The sequence below is a fragment of the Harmonia axyridis genome, chromosome 2 (assembly GCF_914767665.1).
Source record: "Harmonia axyridis chromosome 2, icHarAxyr1.1, whole genome shotgun sequence".
Taxonomy (NCBI): Eukaryota; Metazoa; Arthropoda; class Insecta; order Coleoptera; family Coccinellidae; genus Harmonia; species Harmonia axyridis.
Genome location: NC_059502.1, coordinates 59,998,748 through 60,020,208, shown reverse-complemented (window position 1 = coordinate 60,020,208; position 21,461 = coordinate 59,998,748). Strand labels below are relative to the sequence as shown.

Genomic DNA, 21,461 nt, shown 5'->3' with positions numbered 1-21,461 from the left:
AATTTCGTGAAGTTATTTCCAGAAACAAATAAGTTATACAGAAAAAAAAGAAAATCTAGATTTTTAGTTTTTTAGAGATATCTCGGGAACCATTGGAGATATTTTAGATCTGTTCACACCAACACACTCAACCCTAAATAACGCAATTTAAGCCAACCTGTATTTCTAACGGTTTTCGATATCCCTGTAGTCCCCCTCTAAATACACTGCGCAAAAAAATTCACGCACATTTTGAAAATCCCAATTTTAATGAAAGTTAACTCTACATTAACTTCATAACTTATTTTTTATGTTTTCTCGGGAAGGTTTTGAACGAAACAAGACACATTAAATGGAAGAAAAATTCAGGATTTCACCGAATCTTATGTGAAAGGAGAGAAATAAACAATTTTCAAAATACTGGAATGCTGATAAGTGATTTAATACTTGATATTTCCACCCCTTGCGTTAATTACAGCTCGCCAACGACGATTCATACTCAAAATGAGTGATCTTAAAATGTTCTGATCTAATCCTTCCCAGATTTCTCTGAGTTGGATTCCTAAGTCATTAAGAGTAGCTGGATGATTTTCTGAACTTCTCAGACTTCTATTGAGGTTGTCCCAAACCTGCTCAATCGGATTGAGATCTGGACTTCTTGCTGGCCATTCCATTCGAGAGACTCCAACCTTTTCAAGGCACTCCTGAACGATGCTCGCACGATGGGGTCTGGCATTATCATCGATAAAAATGAAATTTTACCAATGTATGGGGCAAATGGCACTACATGCTCTTCAAGAATGTTCCTTATATACCTATCAGCATCCATAGCTCCATTATCAACGACCACGGTCTGTGCGAGCAGTCAAAGATATTCCACCCCATACCATAATCGATCCTCCCCCGAAACCAGTAGTATTCAGGAAATTGCACTGAGCATATCTTTCATGTGGACGTCTGTATACAAGGGAACGTCGATCACAATGGTAGAGGCAGAATCTAGACTCATCTGTGAATAGAACTCTTTTCCAATCAGCCTCTTCCCAACGGATATGCTCTCTCGCAAAATCCAAACGCGCCCTTCGATGGGCCGCGACACGAGGCCTTAAATCATATTCTCTGAGGCGATTTCTTATTGTCTGAGTGCTAATTTGCACCCCATGAGTTTGCTTAAGCTGATTTTGAAGGAGGCGAGCGGTTGCAAACCGTTGTCTCAACGAAGAAACTCTCAAGTAACGTTCTTGAATGGCAGTTGTTACCCGTGGTCTACCCTGTCCTGGTCTTCGGACATTCATACCTGTCTCCCTGAATCGCAGCAACATTCTGGACACACTTGTATGGGAAACTCTAAACCTTTCTGCAATTCTTGTGTATGTCCATCCTTCTTCTCGCAAAACTACCGCTTGGGCACATTCCTCTTGGGTCAAATTGCGTGTTTCGCGTTGCATAGCGATCGAGTGTAGAAAATCAAACGAAAGAAAAACTATTGATCACTAGAATTGATCGAGAACAACTGATTTCAGAATGGAGCCAATACATTCAAAATCTGATAATCTCATCTTTTTTTATTCCTGCTGGGAAAAACATCTGTATTGAAGAAAAACGTTGAAAGTGGATAAAATATGCATGCATAATTCTGATAAAAATAATTTTTATTGAGAACACCTTCAGTGGGGACTACTCAAATAAACTTATCTTCATCGATAAGTATTAAAAATCATAAAAAAAAAATAAAATTGAATGGCCAAAAAATTGCTGACTGCGGGGGAGAATATAAAGTTGTAGGGAAGAAATAGCATGTATAAGACTGCTATTTCTTTGCTTTTTTTTGTGTTTTTGAGTAGTCTTCGCCTTTCTTCAGAAAATTTGTGCAGAAAACGTTTCGAAATTGTAAGTTAGGTCTAACAATCATTCGCGGAAGCCATCAAGCGCGACTTTTCTGTCGTTCTCTAGCTGGAAGTTTCACGAGCACCCACAGTTGTCGACACGCAGTGATTGACGTTACTCATACTAGATTTAAAGGTAACCGCGCGTTTTCCAAATGTCGTGAAATTTGAAAGTTTTTCGACTAACTTAGTTATGTGTGTGTATTTTATGACATGATGAGTGTTCACTAGGATTTTGATGTTTATTCGATATTGATGGCTATGATGGTGATAACATCGAGCATGTTCGGTTTGATTTCGATTATTCTTATTCAAGGTACTAATAATAATAATAATGATATTTTTGTAATGGTATATTTCAAACATGTAGGAGTATCGAAAATATTTCACACCTGAATTGTGGAAAATTTTTGCTGAAAAGAACAATGCGTCGAAAACGTTCTGAACTAGTTTTGTTAAAAAAACCTTACAATTATTCGACACTAAATATTATATTTCAATAGAAATCAAACGTTTTTTGACTGAAATAGAATTAGGTTACCATTTGCATTCTTTTCATTGAGTGACCTAGATGAATAAATTTTCTGGATCAAGGAATTCGGAAAGCCTTTGTTTACTTTAAGGCTCATAGTAAGATAGTAACTAAGTATCGCAGCAAATGTCACCATACTACTCGATAGTTACTATTGTGATAGTGCGAGAGTGCTGTCGCACTATCACGATAATTTTATCGCAATAGTTACTATCACTGTGAAAATGAGCCTTTACTTTTCTATTGCTAGTCTCTATCACTCATAGGTTTTTGTTTCCTCATAACATATGATCTGATTTCGTCATTTTCTGAACAGAATCTTACCAGGAGCGATATATTAAGACTTAGGTAATTTCCATAAAATGCTGGGAAATAGATATAATTAGCTATTCTGTCTGAAAAAGCACCAACTTCGGTTGGTAGGTACCTTGGTAGGTATATGAAATATTCGATACCTATACATAAGGTCAGAGTACCCTGAATTGATCTTTAGAAGAGCTCGGCCAGAGGTATTTGGAAAATTATTTTCATCGATGAGTTGATTTTCTACTCACGCATAGTTTGTGAATCTTTAATTTCAGTCCGTTGTCAGTGCTGCATTTGTTCAATTTATATCATATCACAATATATCAAAATATCATAGCTCTGGACATTTAAGGCTTAGATTTGAACCTGCCGGCAAATTTTTGCATTTAAATGTTTTAAATAAAACGATGGTCTCTAATGTAAAATAAAACATGCTAATTTTTGAACTAATCTCTGAAACGGTAATTTGGGTCTTAAACATAGCATATTTGTTGTAAAATATGGGAATGGAATGAGTAACAGAAATCCTGTGGGAGTTAACACATTAACCTGTTTTCCAAAAGTTATTGCACAATTTTTTGTTCTTTCAAATTCTGTTTTATATACTTGCCACTGCATCAGACAGTGGCGCTGATAGTTTGAAATTGAAAAGGCCACGGAGAAAGGAAATCTAGCTCTTCCGCGGAGGGATAGGTATATTGAAAATTTCTCGAAAAAAACACTTTACTAGAGGAAGAATAATAAGGTGAAATATCTAATGCAATGTGAGTCACACGTTCGAGCGATAAAACAAGTATGTCGTCGGAAATTAATTTACATAATTCCAAGTTATATCCTTATCTTGTGTTATAATCGTTGAATAGAATTCTTTTTGTCACTAATTTTGAAATTCATTTTTCGTCACCCATCATTTTACTTAAGGCAACTATTTGCAAAAAGGAAGACGTTTCATAACGTCAATCAGTTTTAAAAGTCTCACTTTATATAGGTGCTAACCAGTGGCGACGCCAGCTTTCAAGAGGGATGGCCAAGAGGTGGCCGGATTTTTTTTGGAGGGCCCAAGTAAAGCGAAATTATATTTCTGCTAATCTTTTAGCCTTAGTATGTCAAATTTTAAGGGGGGGGGTAGCAACATTTTAGGGAAGGCCCAAGCCCCCCTGCTCCTCCCCCCTAGCGTCTCCACTGGTACTAACTGACAAAGAAACTGCAACACCCAGAAGGAGCTGTTTAAATTTAATTTTTTTTTGGTAAAACTTATGAATATAGCATAGCAAGGAGTAAATGATTGAATTTGGAGAAAAAAATCATGAAGGTTTTTTCATGTAAACAATTTTTGTTACTTAAATATTGTAGTCGTTTTTTAAATTTTACAACAAACCAGCTCTTCGACTAGATCCAAATTGAAGTTTAGTTGTTGTTAAAATGCCTAGAGCACGTGTACGCGGAATGTATCGCCAGCTTAGTGATTTTGAAAGAGGTCGAATTATTGGTCTACGGGAGGCGGAGTTTTCATTTCATTTCAAGAAATCGCTAAACGTACGAACAGAAATCCTACTACTGTTATGGGATGTTGTCAAGCGTGGTTTGATAATACCCAAAATCAAAGAAGAGTAAGCACCGGACGTCGGAGGGGCACAAATGAAGTTCAAGATCGACGTCTAAGACTTATGGACATTAGAGACCGATTTGCGACAACTCGATCTTTGGCTGATGAGTGGTGAGGAGAACAAGGCCATCCGGTAACTGTCCGAAGGGTTTACCGCCGGATAAGGTCTTTTGGACTGCAGCATTATCGACCCCATCTTGTGTTACCTCTGACGGTTGAGCATCGCCGGCAACGATTACAGTGGTGTAGAGAACGTCAACATTGGATTGTGGAATGGCATCAGGTCATCTTTTCTAATGAATCTCGATTCTCCTTGGGTGCACATGATGGCCGAATAAGAGTAAGACGACGTCGGAAAGAAAGACGTGAAACTCAGTTTGATGTTGAGCGTTATGTACATAGGCGTTATGACAGTAGGCGTTATGGTATAGGGTGCTATTGCACATGCTAGTTGGTCACTTTTAGTCTTTATTCGTGGTAACATGACAGCGCTGCGTTACCTTCAAGAAATATTGGGATAATATGTTCTCCCTTACCTTAACCGGCTCGAGAATCCAATATTTCAGCAATATAATGCCCGACCTCACGTTGCCAGAGTTAGTTTAAATTTATTCGAAGCGACCCAAGTGAATCTTTTGGCATGGCCGCCCAGATCCCCCGATCTTTCACCCATAGAGCATATTTGGGATTTAATCTTAAACTATATAAGTATATATATATATATATAGTATATCTGATATATAACCAACGCCTACCCCCCTGAATTTTTCTACCTACGGCCTTGTCTTAGAACGGAATGTCCGTTCCAGAAGAGGAACAATATGGGATTGGTTGAAGACTAAAAAAGATATGCTATGGCATGAATGTATGTCTTCTTGCTTGTGTTCGAATCTAAGCAGGCGAGCACGCGAATAAACTAGGAATCACGGTAGAGTGAGTTGTTTCACGGTTAAGAGAACTCCGTCAGTCGGTCGAACGGAATCATTTGTTGTCGCATGTGGGGTTTATAACCTGCAACAGTGTTCTTTCAAATATCTCTTACTGAAAAGTGAAATATGCGTCAATTTTATTTCGATGAATCACCTTTGTGTTGAACTGTGTCTCGAAACCATGGTGCCAAATTGAAACAGAAGATTCACCTTGAAAAATAAATAAGATTTTCTCAATATTTCCTTTCTCAAATATCGTACATTGCAGAGATACAGGGTGTTGAATTTGAAAAATTAAAAGTAAATTTAATTTATAACTACCAAAATTTTCAGTTGAATTTGAAGGAGTGCTTTATTTCGAAAAAAAATTACATTATCAGGTGCCACCAGTGGCGTACAAGAAGGCATCATGGTCCCTATTCCCCCCTATTTTTCACGCCACTGGTGAACTAGGAAAAATGTATTTACATTTGAATCAGGAAAAACTAAGCGTTTTCAAGATAAAAGCGCCTATGAAAAATTCGGAATATATTAATCCCAATTACTGTTTCGTATAGACATAAATTAATGACTTAACATAGTCCCGTAAAAGTAATTGAGGGGCGTTAAGTCGCACAGTACCACTTCTGGAAATGAAGTTATCACCAAATTGATTTTGCAATAAATTGATAGAAGCGCGTTGTATGGCAGATGTTGCACCGTCATGTTAGTAATAAATACATAGGCGTACAACTTTCCTTCTTCCTTTTTCTTCCGAAATTCGAGGCTTAATTGTAAAAAACTGGTTATACATTCATGATTCAAAGCATTGTCCATCGCTGGCCATTACTTCCTTCTGTCTTTCGGATAGCGTACGAATGCCGCGTTGAAAAAACTTATAATTTTTTGAAGCGATCCACGAATCCATCCAATTTTTTACTTCTTTATAAGACCGGTCAGTGAGACCATGTGCCATTGATTGAAAAAAGTGATATTCCAAGGGAACATCGTCTGGAGAATACGGAGGATGGGGTAGGACTTCCCAATTTTTAGTCAAAAAACTGGCCGTTTTTAGTAATTGGAATGTTGTTAAACAAATTTAAAAATAAATTGTACCTACTTAGTAAACACAGTGCGGTACGCATTTTTATTTGAACTATTATTAATTTTAAAAATATGAAAAATGTTGTTCGCCCTGTATCTTCGAAACAAAGAGGTTTTTCAAAAATCATCCAAGGACAAAACATGCTTAAAATAGTCCAAGGAACAACCCCCTGAATTTTTGCCGCATGTTTAGGAAACACCCTGTATATGATGAAGAAAATTGCGCCTGCTACACTTACACTTCCTTGTCCAATTCCAAATTTAATGATCATCTGTGTTGTTCTAAATGTTTCTCCATTCGCTTGTATCTCAACCATTTATGTCCTATTCTCAGTTTTTCAAGAAGTTTGTCAGCATGAATGCAGTCAAAAGCTTTGGATAAGTCCAGAAATGAACCCAAATACAATTTTTCATCTTCAAAAGCATCTAATATTTTTTTGATGAACTGCTATACTGCTGTTTGTATGGATCTTCCTTTCAGATAACCATGCTGATTTTTGGATATTAGGTACATTGTTATCCAGCATAAGTTCAGTAGCTGCCTACAGAAAGCCATCTCAATCATTTTGGAAAAAGACGGTAGTATCCTTATAGGACGGTAATTTTCATAATTCATTGGGTCTTCTTTTTTGTAAATGGGTTTTTTAATTTTTGTTTTCAATTTATAGGGGAAAATTCCAAGTTTCAATGAATTATTGACTATGTATTCTAATGGTTCGTCAATTCCATCTTTGGTTTGTTTATTAGCTCATTTGAGATAACATCTACACCCTGTGTTTGCTTATTTTTCATGTATTTCACAATATCCCTTAGTTGTTCTCTGGTTATTCGTTTAAGATTTATCCAGTTTTCTTTGACTGGAATAAGCGTTGTTCATTTTTATGTTGGCAGTTGAATTTGAATCTATTTCGACAATAACTGCACGAATTGCTTACTCTTTAGGTAGATTATGCTGACCTTATAACGAATGAAGTGCTTTATGACCTTTTCTCGAAATGATTTATTTTTTCAAAGTAAATTTCCATAATTTGAAAGTGTTGTTCTGGCGTAAAAAGATTCATGATGAATTGCTAAACCTCATTTAAGATGTCTAATTGTCACAATTCAATATTTAGTTTTAAAACAAACATCATCAATTAATCAATGGATAAGCGAATCAGATCTGGAATTTTAAAATACTATACCTGAAGTTATTGAATCTGTTCATACAATAACGGAAATTTCAAATAATATGGATAAAATAATATAGAGGGGACTCTTCAAGTAAAACAAAAAGTATATCTAACATCCCTATAGGAGCTAAATGCAGACAAGTGTTTCGGGCTTTTGTACCTCATCAGTAGGGTGAAAAAGTGTCAGGATGAATAACACTTGGAGGAAACCAACGAACAAACGGAGTAAACAACAGAAGCCAGCCGCTCATTTGAGGTATCGGTAGGCAGACTCAATAGGCAGGAAAGATTTATTAAATAGATTGATATTTAATTGAAAAATTTTTGAACTTAAGTAATGTATAGTTAATGAGAAATAAAATTATTAATAATAAGAAAAGGGAAAGTGGTTAATGGAGTAAGGTGCAAAAATTGCGAAATTGTATTTCATTCAAGTTTCGCTGCTCAAGCAATATTCATGAGATAAGAAAAGACCAGTTGCTGTTCTGGGAGTGAAAGAGTGGGAGAGTGTATTGGAATTACCAGGGGAGCGCTTCATTTTAAAAACGATATGCTTATTCTATAATTCAAGAGCTAACTAAGGTTAGGTATAACAGACACAATTTGATCTATTCAAGAGCGAGTTTTGCTTATACAGTCAATATTTAGAATAAGAAATGATTGCTGGATTGACAATGAAAGTAAATAACTTACAATCTCAAGTTGAAAATCATGGGCTACGCTTGGATGCTAATGAGGCTGAATTATCTCAGCGAACGTCGCAGGAACCAATGTTAAAATTAATAGAGCGAATAATTTGATGCTATGTTTGATATTGAGCTGTCTGATGCGGCAGGGTTGGAACAATAAAGAATTGAATATTACTTGGCTAAGGTTGAAAACATTATTAGGGCTTTGAAAATAGAACAATATTTCTGCGGCGAAATATCCACAATAAACATAGAACCATCATGCCATTAGAATAATAATTAATATCTCAAATAATTTTCTGTTTCGGTCCCGATCTTGCAAAATGAATAATAAGTAATGAGTTGAGAGATTATTCGTTTGCTAACAGGTTTATCGAAATGAAGCCGAAGACAGAAAAAAAATTAACTTCAACAATTATTTGGCATAACAGAGCTTGAGTGCTATACTATGATATTAAAAGTGGGGTTTTCTGCAGCTCTTGTCGTCTTTTTCATTCAGAATTTGGCAATCAAATTTCTGAAAAGGATTCAGTAACTGAAAAATTTGTCATCTAGGCTTGAAGAATATGAGAGCTTGATTTTCTCAATCTAACATGTAGCCATTCAGAAATATTAATAATAGTATTTTTTCGTTTCAGGTTCAGCAGCTGTACAACGATTCGAACAACAACCTTCCTACACAGAAGTTAATCCTGGTCAGGATGCTATCCTCCTCTGCAAGGTTTTCAATAAACGAGGTTTCTGCTCCTGGCAAAAAGATCACAAGGTGAGTCAACCGAAAGACTGAATTATTCGAAGTAATATAACTCTTCAATAATTACCGAAAACAATATGTACTTTGTTTTGTAACGTAACAATTTCCCACTTGGCAAAAACTATCGAGATGAGACTCTAAGGCAAATTTCTAGGGGTTGTTTGACATATTTGGCAACAAAACTTTAAGCTCCAAGGGATGTTTCAATCCCAACGGAGGTACTTCTCTGCAATTTTTCAATTCCAAAGGAGGTTTCTGTTGTTCCAAATATCAAGAGATGTTCTTCTTTGTGATATTTCGGTCCCAAGGGAGGATGTTCTTCGTAATGTTCCAATCCCAAGATAAGTGCTTTGGAAAAGTGAACTAAGAATTTCACCAAACCTAAAATATGTTTCTACAAGATGAATGACCGGAAAAAACTACTATTTCAAAATTAATCAATTCCTTCTGGTGAGATTATTACTTGTTAAATGCAAATATTAATATTAATCACTCACTGAGAATTCCAACACAATTCTCGCCGATAAATTAAATTTTAAATCTCAGATTCAGCTAGTAATTGTTGAAATCTGAAACAGGTAACATATATTTGAATATACATATATATGAAGTCTCAACAATCGTTGAAAATCTTCCAGACATTTCTCTCTGTTCCTTTTTCTAGATACGCGCACCCTTAGCCGATTCATCGGCAACCAATCACGTACGATGAATTGACAAATTACCGCGTCATCGCGACTTCCAATATTACATTGTATACATATAGCGGTGCTAGTTCTGAATATCCTTTATGTATCTAGTTCAAACATTTTGTTAGAACTTAACCGCGAGTAATGTATTTGTCTTTTGATCACTAACCACAACCGATACGCGAACTTTGAGTTATGACTATGATATGTGGCGTTCTGCATGGTGAATTCATTCGCTGGATTTTCATATCATCGAGAAGAGCGTTGAATGAAGAGAACTGTTGAAATCTGTATGTCAACGTGTTGTCATGTGTGCGTTTGTATGAGACAGAGGAGATTTATTTCTTCTTCTTTTCCGTTCCTGATTCCAACAAGAAAGGTTCTCTATACTTGTCTTTTGCTAATTAATTGAATAAATTTAAAACCCTTTTTCTTAAGGTTATTTTTTTGGATTATTTTTTCACTCGGACAATTTTTTTCTGGATTCTCCACTGAATTAATTCCTGTATCTTGGTTATATTTGTTGTTGAAGTTTGGAAGCTTTTGTACATTGAAGTCAATTTCAAGGAATCATAACATGTTGACATGTTTGACACATCCCATGGAAACCTACCACCCGTTAGAATTAGAAAGTCATCAGCTGCAATCCAAACCAACTAAGGGAGTGAAAATTGTAAATTTTCAATTCTATTTATCTGAATTATTTTGCTCATTTATGAATATATGTAGGCTTGGTTAATCGATCGTCTAGAGGTATGATTCGATTACCTGGCCTTTCGTCTTTTTCTCCGTGACTTTGTTGGATTTGTTATAATGAAACTCTTTTGAATTATTTACATCTATTTACAAAGCCACAATTATACAGTAAAAACTCAGTATTGAGAAGATCCCAATAACGTCCTAATAACAAGTTTCTCGCTACTATACGGTATACGGTACTGAATTTCGTGTTTAACTCTCGTTTAATTGATTACTAGAAACGTCTTCGTCGTACTTCAAGTTTTCGGTCGTCTCGTCTTTAACTTGTTCGCGACTCGTCTTAATCTAGTCCGCGAACCGTCTTTTCGTCTTACGTCTTAAGTTGACCGACCGAACTTGTCTCGTCTTTGATTTGAGTTAAACTGTACCGTCTGTACCCGTCTTCGGTTTAATCTGAACTCCCCTCTCTGTCGATTGGAACTACCGTCTCTCGAATATAGATCTCTCTCGGTTTGACCACACCCTTAGGAGAAGGTACCATCCCCCTAGTTCAATCAGGGCTTTTGCCGTATCGCCCCCAAAGATCTTCGCGGATTCCTGGGAATCGAATATTCTAGAAGGACTAGAGCCTGAGAAAACATATGTAACCCATCTGGCATAATCGTCTTGTTCTGAAACTTTTCCCGACCCCATAAATCCCTTAAGTTTTACAATCGACATAACACATTCTTCGACACCCCGAAGAATAACACATCCTTTTCGCATTATGTACAATAACAATTCGTTCCCTGTAAACTCATTGAAAATGTCATGCCCTTGGTACTTGAAGAGACTAATAGGTTTCCAAGCATCCAGTTGACCATCTCAATTATTTACAGGGAACAATAAACTGGATCCTACATTCAACCCCCCTAAAAATTATAGTTCGACCCGAACTCGACATCGTCTTCATCTCTGTGAGGTATCCACTGTTTTATGAGTTTCGCATATGTGGATGTCCTCGTAGGGCCTTCATGAACCCCGACTTTCGTCACGTGGTAACTGTCTTTCCTCTTTGATTGCGATACCTCATATGGGCCTAAAATCTTTCGCTTACGCTTCTGACCCGCGCCGAATTGCGTTTGCCTTATCGCAACAAGCTTTCCTACCTGGTACGTCTCGACCTTCTTTCTCCGTCGATCATGTCTTCGTTTGCCATCCCTTTGTACCTTAGGTACCTGATCTGCGCATTTACTTCTTGTTTGCCCTTTATCGTCTTTCGTCATGTCATTTTCGAACGCTTCAACCACAGACCGATTTTCCTTTTCGCGTACTTTAACCCTTTCCACCTGATTATTTCTTCTGGGGACACCGGTCGTTATCGTTACCTGGTTTATGGGTTCCTTCTTATTATTTAATTTCACGTCTTTCGTCTGATTGGCTTTATAGGTCTGGGTCAGTTTACCGTCTTTACTTTTCAAAGGTGGAGTATCGATGCGTTCTTTATCAATTCGTCGTCGTCGTCCGTCGTCGTTGATAGCGGTATGCATCAACCAACTGTTCGCAACCGCTTGTTCCTTCGATTTCATGCTAATCCCTTCTTCCTCAATTAAAACAGTAGCCTGTTTCAAAATATTAGTACCAAGGATCGCTTGGAATCGCAACGATCCTTTAGGGATAATATGAAACTTAAGGTTAAACAATTGTCCATCTATCTTCACGTCTAATTTCAAAGAACCCATCGTTTTCACTTTGAAATGACCCAAACCTCTAATGATGGTGACGTCGTTATCTAACGATAAGTGACGCAGGTAAGAATTAAAAATATCCTCGCGAATAATGCTTATTTCGCTTCCGGTATCAAAGAGAGCCTCAACCGCAACCGCCCCAAAAACAAGTCTGATCGCATTTTTAGGCACTGATTCTACCACAGCCACTTCCGTGGTTTCAACCTTCTCTCTGCAACTCGCGGCAATATGTCCATGTTTATTGCATCGGAAGCATTTTGTTCCTTTGCTTTTATCTGGACATTCTCTCGACTTATGCCCTCTTCGACCGCAACTAAAGCAAGATTCGCTGCTTGCTTGCGCACCGTTTTTCCCGTCTTTAATGAAATATTTTTCTTTCTTCTCCGTTCGCTTTTCATTACCGTTAGACCTTACCTCTTTTCTCTGAAAGTGAGAATCTCCCCTCTTGGTGATTTCCTCATAAATTTTGGCCTTCTGCTTGAAATCACCAAAATTTTTCGAGCCATACAATACTATTTTATTTGCGGAAATGTCCGCAATACCGTCTATAATGTATTGTATCACCGCTTCTTCTTCGATATTGGCCGATCTGCCGATCTCCCTCATAGCGAGAATGTACTCTTGTACACTCTCACTAGATTTTTTCCTCCTGCTAGTCAGGAGTTTGTGAATTTGCGCCGAACACACACGGACTTCAAATTCCTCGCATAGCCGCTCTTTTAAGTTTGCCCACATCTTTATCCCCTTTTGAGACTGAATGAACAATCTCGCTAAACCCGACAGAGATTTTTTCGCGAATATCAATTTTTGAAGATCTGACCAACCCGTCATCGCAGCCATTTCCTCAAAATCCTCAATCCATCTCCCGACCGGATAATTATCGGCCCCCGTGAATTGTCGAATGAAATCTTCTACGTCCCTAAACGTCAAAGAAAAACTACTCCGACAATTACGGTTTTCCTCTTCGAACTTCATTTTCGACACCGATACAGAAACAGAGCTAACTAAATCGTCATTTTCGTCGTCGTCATCGTCTTCGTCGTCTTTCTCTAATAGGGGACCACACAAGAAATCGCACACCCTTTTGGCGATTTCTTCCGTAGAACCCTCGTACGGCAAATTCAATATTTGGCATACCGCTAATAATTCAGTCTCCGTCAATTTTTGTTCAACGTCTTTGATTTTTTCTTGATGTTCGTTATCGTCTTTGTCCCAATCAAACTTGTCAAAGTTTCGTATTGTCCTACGTCTTTTGTATTTGTCACCTTCGGTCCCGAAACAAGCTATGTGCAGCGCTCTTATAGCCGGAACTTTGGCTTTCGAAATACCGTCTTCAATATGTTTTATTTCGCCTAACGAGTACATTTTCAATTTAGGTATCTACGTCGAAACGGAATGAAGTTAAATTGAATCGTCTTACTTTACCCGTTGACAGAAATTCAGTAACCGCTCACAAATAAAAGCAACAGTCACACAAAATAAAATGGACACACACAAAAATGAATGGAAATAAGAACAAAAAACAAAATCAACACACTAAATCTACAGAAAATAAATCGTCAGATTTGAGAATCGGAGAACAAAATATTCGTCTTCAATCCTGATTAAAATATACAAGAGAAAAACAGATACAGGAGAAAATTCTAAGTGAAAAAAAGTCAAAAAACAGTGAACAATCAAATTAAGTCAAATAGAATTGCAGAACCAACAGCTTATGAATTTTTCCTAGCCTCGTTAGTCCGGTCAATTTAGACATTCAAAGTTACATAAAGTCCCAACAAGCTGAATTTCTGTGAAGTTGTTCAAAACATCATTATAAACAATGTCTAGAAGTTCCCCATCATTCCCTTGTAAGGAAAAAAATTAATTCAAGGTCAAAGGTCAAAAAAATCAGTTTTTCACGATTTTCAGCAAAACGGTAAGTTTTATAATAAAAGTACCTCAGACAAAAATTGTAGATCATAAAATTATCTATAAAAAATGTATCGATGCTTATCTAAACAGGTAGTTTTTTTAGGAGCTCCGTACATAGAAAGAAGAAAACGGATGCCGTTGGTAATAACTTCTTGTTGAGTTGAATTACTCTTTTTAAAAACTTCAGCACGTTGAATTAAATCTTGTTTTTCAAACATTTTGAAAACTGCTGTTTTACCCCTCCTGTAAAATGCAGATGTCGTATCACAGCTAGTTATTGCGTGTAAAAATAGTACATGATCTTTACACTTTACACTAAAGTAAATAAACTTTTTGATGAATATATATCTGATTGATGCTGAGCTTTTCCTGGTTTTAAGAAAAAAATAGTTTTTTCAGTTGGCGTATATACAGATGTATATGTGGCGTACTCATGCATATTATGACGATAACAACTTTTATAACTTTTTGAATCGTTATATCTCATAAACGGTGGCTCGTAAGAAAAAAAGTATTGATACATTTTTATAGATAATTTTATGATTTACAATTTTTGTCTGAGGTACTTTTATGATAAAACTTACCGTTTTGCTGAAAATCGTGAAAAACTGGATTTTTTTGACCTTTGACCTTGAATTAAATTTTTTCCTTACAGGGGAATGATAGGGAACTTCTAGACATTGTTTATAATTATGTTTTGAACAACTCCACAGAAATTCAGCTTGTTGGGACTTTATGTAACTTCACTCTCATTTTTTGGTCTAAATTGACCGGACTACGTCTTAAAAGAAAAATTTCTACCTTGTACAATTCCTCGTCTTGTTGAACGTAATCCTTTATTCACACTGTTACACAAAAATGACCTTTTATCACTTCACACACTTTTCCTTGATTGACTAGTTCAAAGGAGTTAGAGCACCTCAAACTAAATGGAGATTAATCTATAAGTTTCGAATATTTCCGAAAAAATTATAAAATTACCATATTTTTGATGAAATGATATGATATTTCAACACTATTATTATGATGCGGAATAATTTCGAAAAGATGCATTCAAACATTCTTTTTATCAGATAGGCGCAAGTTTTGGACGATATTCATAGTAATGAATTTCAAGTGCGTCAACTTGATGAAGGCAATCTGATCTAAATATCCAAATTATGAAAATATTGTGCCAAAACCTCCACTATCTGATATATATTTTTGATACCTATATATTTTTTGCCTTAAAACACACTTCCAAATGAAAAAATAAAAAATAACACAAAAATAATAAATCATCCAAAACTAAAGAATTGAGTGAACGACTAATAAATTGAATGAACAAATTAACATAAAGACAGATGTTTCGGAAATTTTGTATTTATTGATACAATTTAAGTCTCTTAGAGTCAAAAAAACTTACTGAATTTACGAACTTATAACTATATTCATTTCATCAATTTGGATATATTGAAATTTAAACCCCTATTCTTCATTCAGTTTGTGGTTTTCTATCTCCTCTGAACCATTGTCTCTTACGTCACGTGTATATATAGATAAAAATTATGAATATTTCTAATATTAAGATACTGCTTTTAAGCAAATTTGATGAATAATTGGTCTATACCTTTATGTATTTTTATTTCAGCCAATGGGAATGTACCCAAATAAATACGAGTGGCATTCTCCAAATCAAGAGAACGGCGACTGTTCGATCTGGATAAGAACTGCTCAGCTTGAATTTGACGATGGAAAGTGGGAGTGTCAAGTAACTGCTAGTGATTTTCATACTCAAGACGCACTCACGAGTTTACCTGCGCGATTTGTTGTCAGAGGTGAGTCAAATAGTTTAAACAGTAAGAGTTTCTTCCACCAGGTTTTATATTAAATTTTTTTTACCTGAACGGTTGAGTTCCGAGCATAACTCAAGAGAAGGAGAAAAGAGAAACACTGGCGGAATCTTGGGTTGGATCATTCCAAAAAGTTTTTTTGAAACTTTGACACTGTGAGTTCCAAGAAGTATCTGGATCTTAGCAACAATATACTACACCTCCTCAGTGGATTCTTCACAGGGCACTGTTGCCCCAGGAAACACCTCATGAAAATGGGTCTAGCAGACGAGTGCAGATTCTGTAGGGAGGAGGAAGAAACTCTGGATCATCTGGTGACGGAATGCCTCGACATCACTAGATAACAAAAAATCTGCTTTGGACAAGAAACTTGTAGGAACGAGGAAGTCATCCAAGATACTGGAGTTCATTAGAATGCTGGAACTGGAAGGCAAGCTGTATAAAACTGCATATCGAGTCGATTACAAAATGTTTAGCTCAATATTCAGAATTGTGCCACACATTCTCTTCTTTGAATCGTCAATTCCGTTTTATATGTTGTATATAGATCTTGCTTTTACAATTGGCTGCTTTGAATTGGTCAAAAAGTACTCGAGTCGAAGGCGTAAACAAAATAGACTTGGATGAACCGAATGCATAAAAAATTCATTTTGGATAACTGGATTATTATCATTACATTCATTCTTCCATTTTTTTGCAGTTCCGCCTCAGCGGCCTCGAATCGAATTCAACGGATCTCAGGTACTTCCAGGCCATAATCTGACAGCATTACATGGAGAAGTTGTTACAACAATATGTAGATCTCATTATGGAAATCCACCTCCTGTGTTGAAATGGTTCTTAAGTAAGTAAGAATTTGAAAAGTCATTTATATCGTCAGTTGAAAATATGAGTTTTCGGAAAATCATTTTTTCTTACATAATGGTGAAGAATGAATAACTAATATAATTTACTGATTAATTGATAATAGAAGCTTTGTGTTGATTTCTTTTTTCATTATAAATTAGATAACGCTTCTCGTTACATTATAACAAATGTTCTCAAAAAACTGGTTCAAAAATTACAATATAATAATTAATTATTAATTATAGTAATTTTTGGTCCCGTTGTTTGACTTGAACTTATTCTTTGACTTGACCTGAAATCCATCAAATCTATAAAATTATTAATATTCATTTATTTGACAGTTTTGTGATTAGTGGACTCAGTTTAGTTTCGTTAAAGGCGAAAATGCAAGCCAGGTGGCTGATAATGTATTGCTACAAAATAGACCCATTTTTGAAGCGGTTGTAGACTGCTGATGTAAAGAGGATAACTTACGACAACATCAAGCGAAAACGGCCTTGGTTGAAACACGGCTAGCAGGTGGAAACAGTGGCCAAGCTAGGATTGACTGCCAGGAAGGTTTTGCTGTGCGCTATGAGCTGCTCTCCTACGGCACAACTGTTAACTCGGAACTATACTGTCAAAAATTGGACCGTCTGAAGGAAGGGATCGCCTAGAAGCGGCTAGCTTTGGCCAATAGGAGAGAAATTGTGTTCCATCAGGACAACGCCAGGCTAGACACATCGAACGTGACTCGCGAGAAGCTCCGGCAGATTGTAACGTTACAATTGCCCATGAGACTCTAAAGACTAATTTCTAGGGGTGGTTTGGCTTATTTGGCAACAAAACTCCTACCCAGGTTTTCACAAATTTAATAAAATTAAAATATACAATGATCGATCCTTTTCACCCTAAACAAATAATAAAATAGAAACTTAACTTATAACGATTTTAAATGAGTTGCTCTGCTACTAGGATGGAACCTCTTCTGTAAATTATCTTCAGCCTTCTGAACACCAATTCTTATCAGGAAGCTATAGTACTCCAATCCCCATTCAACGAAGTTGATGTGATAATGCCAGGTATTTCGCAGGTATTCTTTCAGATTCAGGAACCAAAGTGATCTAACATACGTACTATACTATGATTGAGAGGTTCTTATTAAGGGTGTTTTTTTAGAGCTATAGAACTTTAAATTGCAATAAAACAACGATGGATTATTCGATTGACATGAATTTCATTTATCCGCAAGATAATCTTGTGGCATTACATTTAAATGTGATTTCTGGCATATGACCGCCACGGCTGGTTCGGATGTAGTCCAATCTGGACGTCCAATTTTCGATGACTTTTTCCAACATTTGAGGCCGTATATCGGCAATAACTCGGCGAATGTTGTGTTCCAAATGGTCAAGGGTTTGTGGCTTATCCGCATAGACCAATGACTTTACATAGCCCTACAGAAAGTAGTCAAGCGTTGTTAAATCATAAGATCTTGGAGGCCAATTCACAGGTCCAAAACGTGAAATTAGGCGGTCACCAAACGTGTGTGACATGTTGTGCCGTCTTGTTGGAACTACAGCTCCTGGACGTCATGGTTGTTCAATTCAGGAATGAAAAAGTTAGTAATCATGGCTCCATACCGATCACCTTTGACTGTAGCGTTCTGGCCATCATCGTTTTCGAAGAAGTACGGACCAATGATTCCACCAGCCCATAAAGCGCACCAAACAGTCAGTTTTTCTGGATGTAACGGTGTTTCGACATACACTTGAGGATTAGCTTCACTCCAAATGCGGCAGTTTTGTTTGTTGACGTAGCCATTCAACCAAATAGAGACCATGAAGGTTTCTATGAGGAGCATAATGACCTTCAAAATGTCAACAAGTTTTTGAACAAAACGGCGCATATTTGATCCAAATCAGATCATTCTGACCATGGTAATCAAAGCCTTATTTTTCATGCAAAAATTATGAATTTCTTTTCACTACTCCCTATATTTGTTTACTCCGATATAATGTTAAATAAATGTATATAGTTTTTCTTCATTTATGTTTCAGATCAAACGGAAATAACTCCTACGAGAAAACAGACAAACACCACAGAGTTGGATAACCCAAGAACGTGGTTAGCTTTATCTGTTCTGGAGTTGACTATATCTAAGGAGAATCACGGAAGAATGTTGCGATGTGTTGCTGTTCATGAATCATATTCGACCAAATCCAGTAGTATAGATGTAAGATTGGACGTTATGTGTAAGTTTTTGATAATTTTACTCAGTAGTATCTAATACTTCTGACAATTCACTAACTGATTTATTACATAACACAAAACTTCGAATGTTCCTTATCAAAAATCGCATTTATAATTCAATTTTAAAGAGAATATTTAGTTTCAGAATGTCAGAATTCCTTTAATGTGGGCGATCCAACTTTTAAACAAGTTGTTCTCCAAGATTTCCATACTTATCTCAATAATTTTGTTCTTGAAAAATATATCTGGTACACGCGTTTTGAAAAATGGATTTTATGTTTCTGCACCCTGTAAAAAGCTGCAATTTCCATTTGAAGTAAGAATGAATTAACGAAGCAATTTTCGTGGAATTACAATATTAATTTCGGATTTACGTTTCAATTATTTGTTACAGATATACCTGAAACACGTCTGACAGGAATACCAACTGATGACGTGGAAGATCTCAAGGATACGGTCTCAATACGTTGCTTAGTGGATGCCAATCCACGCGCATCAGTTATTTGGAAGAGAGAAGGACAAATACAGCCTGCTGGTCTGCAGGAATTACTACAATTCAGTCCTGTTATCAGAGCACATTCGGGATTATACAGTTGCATAGCAAGAAATAAAGCTGGAGAGTCTCAACCTGCTCGTATTCATTTAGATGTGAAATGTAAGTTTCTCCCAAGTTTACAGGACACACACTATTTAAAATTAGGATGGCGCAGCCAGTATTTTATTTTGGGGAGGGGTGAGGCTGAACATCGAAGAAATACGTCAAAATGTCATAATTCGAAGTTTGAAATGAATTCGAAGATCGAACGGGAATTTTCTATAATTCCTTGTTCCACATCTTCAATTCACATTCATGGTTTATAGTGTTGACTGTATCTAAATTCATTTCATCTAATTTTGTTAATTTTTTGGAATCGATCGAAGAGTCATTACTCCGATCAATTAAACGCGTGAATGAAGATAACACAGATTGATGTTTGACAAATCTGTTACTGAATCGGAAATTTTGCAGCTAGATGTTCTTTTTGCTTCGAAACCTTTTACGACTAGTATAATTGCATATTTTTTATGACCGAGCAGAATCCGTCGGCAACTTCGTTGGCTACGCTTTCCTCAGACAGTCTCCGTCGACCGCCGCGTTTTGACGACTTTATCTAACGAATAGAAATTCTAGCAATCGCGTAGATGGGCGGAGCTAAGCGATTCCTAGAATTTCGATTGGTTAGATAAAGTAGTCGAACGCGACGGTCAACGGAGAGACTCCGAGAAAACCGTAGGTTTAGAAAGTATTTTTGAAGGATACTTGATGCAAAGAAATAATAACATTTCTTTGTATCATGGTGTTCAACTACTGAACTATAACCTGATGACATTCAAATTCGAATTTTATGGTTATCTATATATTTATCATATCAGGCAATTTATTTTCCAGATCCTCCGAAGATTGTTAGTATCGGTAGGGAGAAAATGAAAACAGCTTTATTGTTCTCTCCGATGTCTTTCGAATGCATGGGTGAAGGCAACCCTTCTCCCACCTACCAGTGGCTGCAGACACTTCCATCACCGTCTAGCTTGGTCATCGAGCGATCCAGAGATTCCAAATTGTATATATCAAACGTTACTTACGACTATCAAGGAGAGTACACCTGCAGAGTTAGAAATATAATAAATGGGGAAGAAAGAATAGAGATCAGTGAGCCAATCACTCTTCAAGTGCATGGTGAGTCGAATGAACAGATTAATGAGATAAAATAATTTATCGTACTTAGAAAACAATAAATAATTAAATTTCGACAACAATGTAATAATTAGAGTTGACTGTTGGGGATGATCGCTTTCAGATATAGTCTAGTCATTTGGTAGTATTACCTGAAAAGTTTTGAAATTGGTGATTTTATAGATTCCTATGTACTTGTTCTGAATTTCAACTTTGCTATCTCGTATCTTTGGCGCTCCATCTCAGAACAATGGCGCCAAAATAAGTTTCTTGGTAATATTTATTTTCCCACTCATTTGATGATAAAAACAATTATATACAATATTGAACTATAAAATAGTACCTAGAATTCTTAAATGGACACTTTTTTTGAAAAATCAATAGTTTTGGCGCAGGACTGCTGCAAATTATACTTCAATCGAGACTTCAATCTGCATTTTGCATTTTAATTTCACCTTGACTTAGAGTAAGCAGCGTGTTCTTTATTGTGGTCTTCCCTGTTGTCCTAATCCTAATGTAGGTAATGTCAAATTTCAACCCAGCTTTTCTGTATCCGTATGTTTTCTGACAACCCTCTTTACTTTCAAAAGAAATGGAATTTAACAAGATTTCTGGAGCTAGAGGCTTGTGTATCGCAACAGGAATTAGCCCTTTTTTGTTTCTGTTCTATCCCCACTACTATGCATTTTGTTAATTCTCATGTATAATGGGAATGAGATATTATCTCCAGATTCAGCAGTAGCTAAATCTGGCGAGAGTGAATGGACTGCAACCGATACGACTAAAGTTCAAACCCCGATACCCTCATACGAACTCGAGAGAAGTATGGTGCGTACAAGTCCACACAGACCAAGTTTGTCAAACGGTTCTTC

General features: G+C 36.5%; 1 protein-coding gene across 2 annotated transcripts in view; it reads left to right on the top strand.

Annotated features, from left to right (window-relative positions):
- The first annotated feature begins 2,053 nt into the window (after positions 1-2,053).
- The window catches only part of LOC123673512 (hemicentin-2), a 29,680-nt gene continuing 10,272 nt past the window's right edge, over positions 2,054-21,461 (top strand). For both annotated transcript variants that reach the window (XM_045608035.1, XM_045608036.1), the window contains exons 1-7: positions 2,054-2,181; positions 8,821-8,948; positions 15,596-15,782; positions 16,498-16,641; positions 18,683-18,877; positions 19,270-19,530; positions 20,305-20,592. In XM_045608035.1, coding sequence (XP_045463991.1) covers positions 2,121-2,181; positions 8,821-8,948; positions 15,596-15,782; positions 16,498-16,641; positions 18,683-18,877; positions 19,270-19,530; positions 20,305-20,592 — 1,264 coding nt within the window. In that variant the 5' untranslated portion in view covers positions 2,054-2,120. The remainder of the gene's footprint in view (positions 2,182-8,820; positions 8,949-15,595; positions 15,783-16,497; positions 16,642-18,682; positions 18,878-19,269; positions 19,531-20,304; positions 20,593-21,461) is intronic.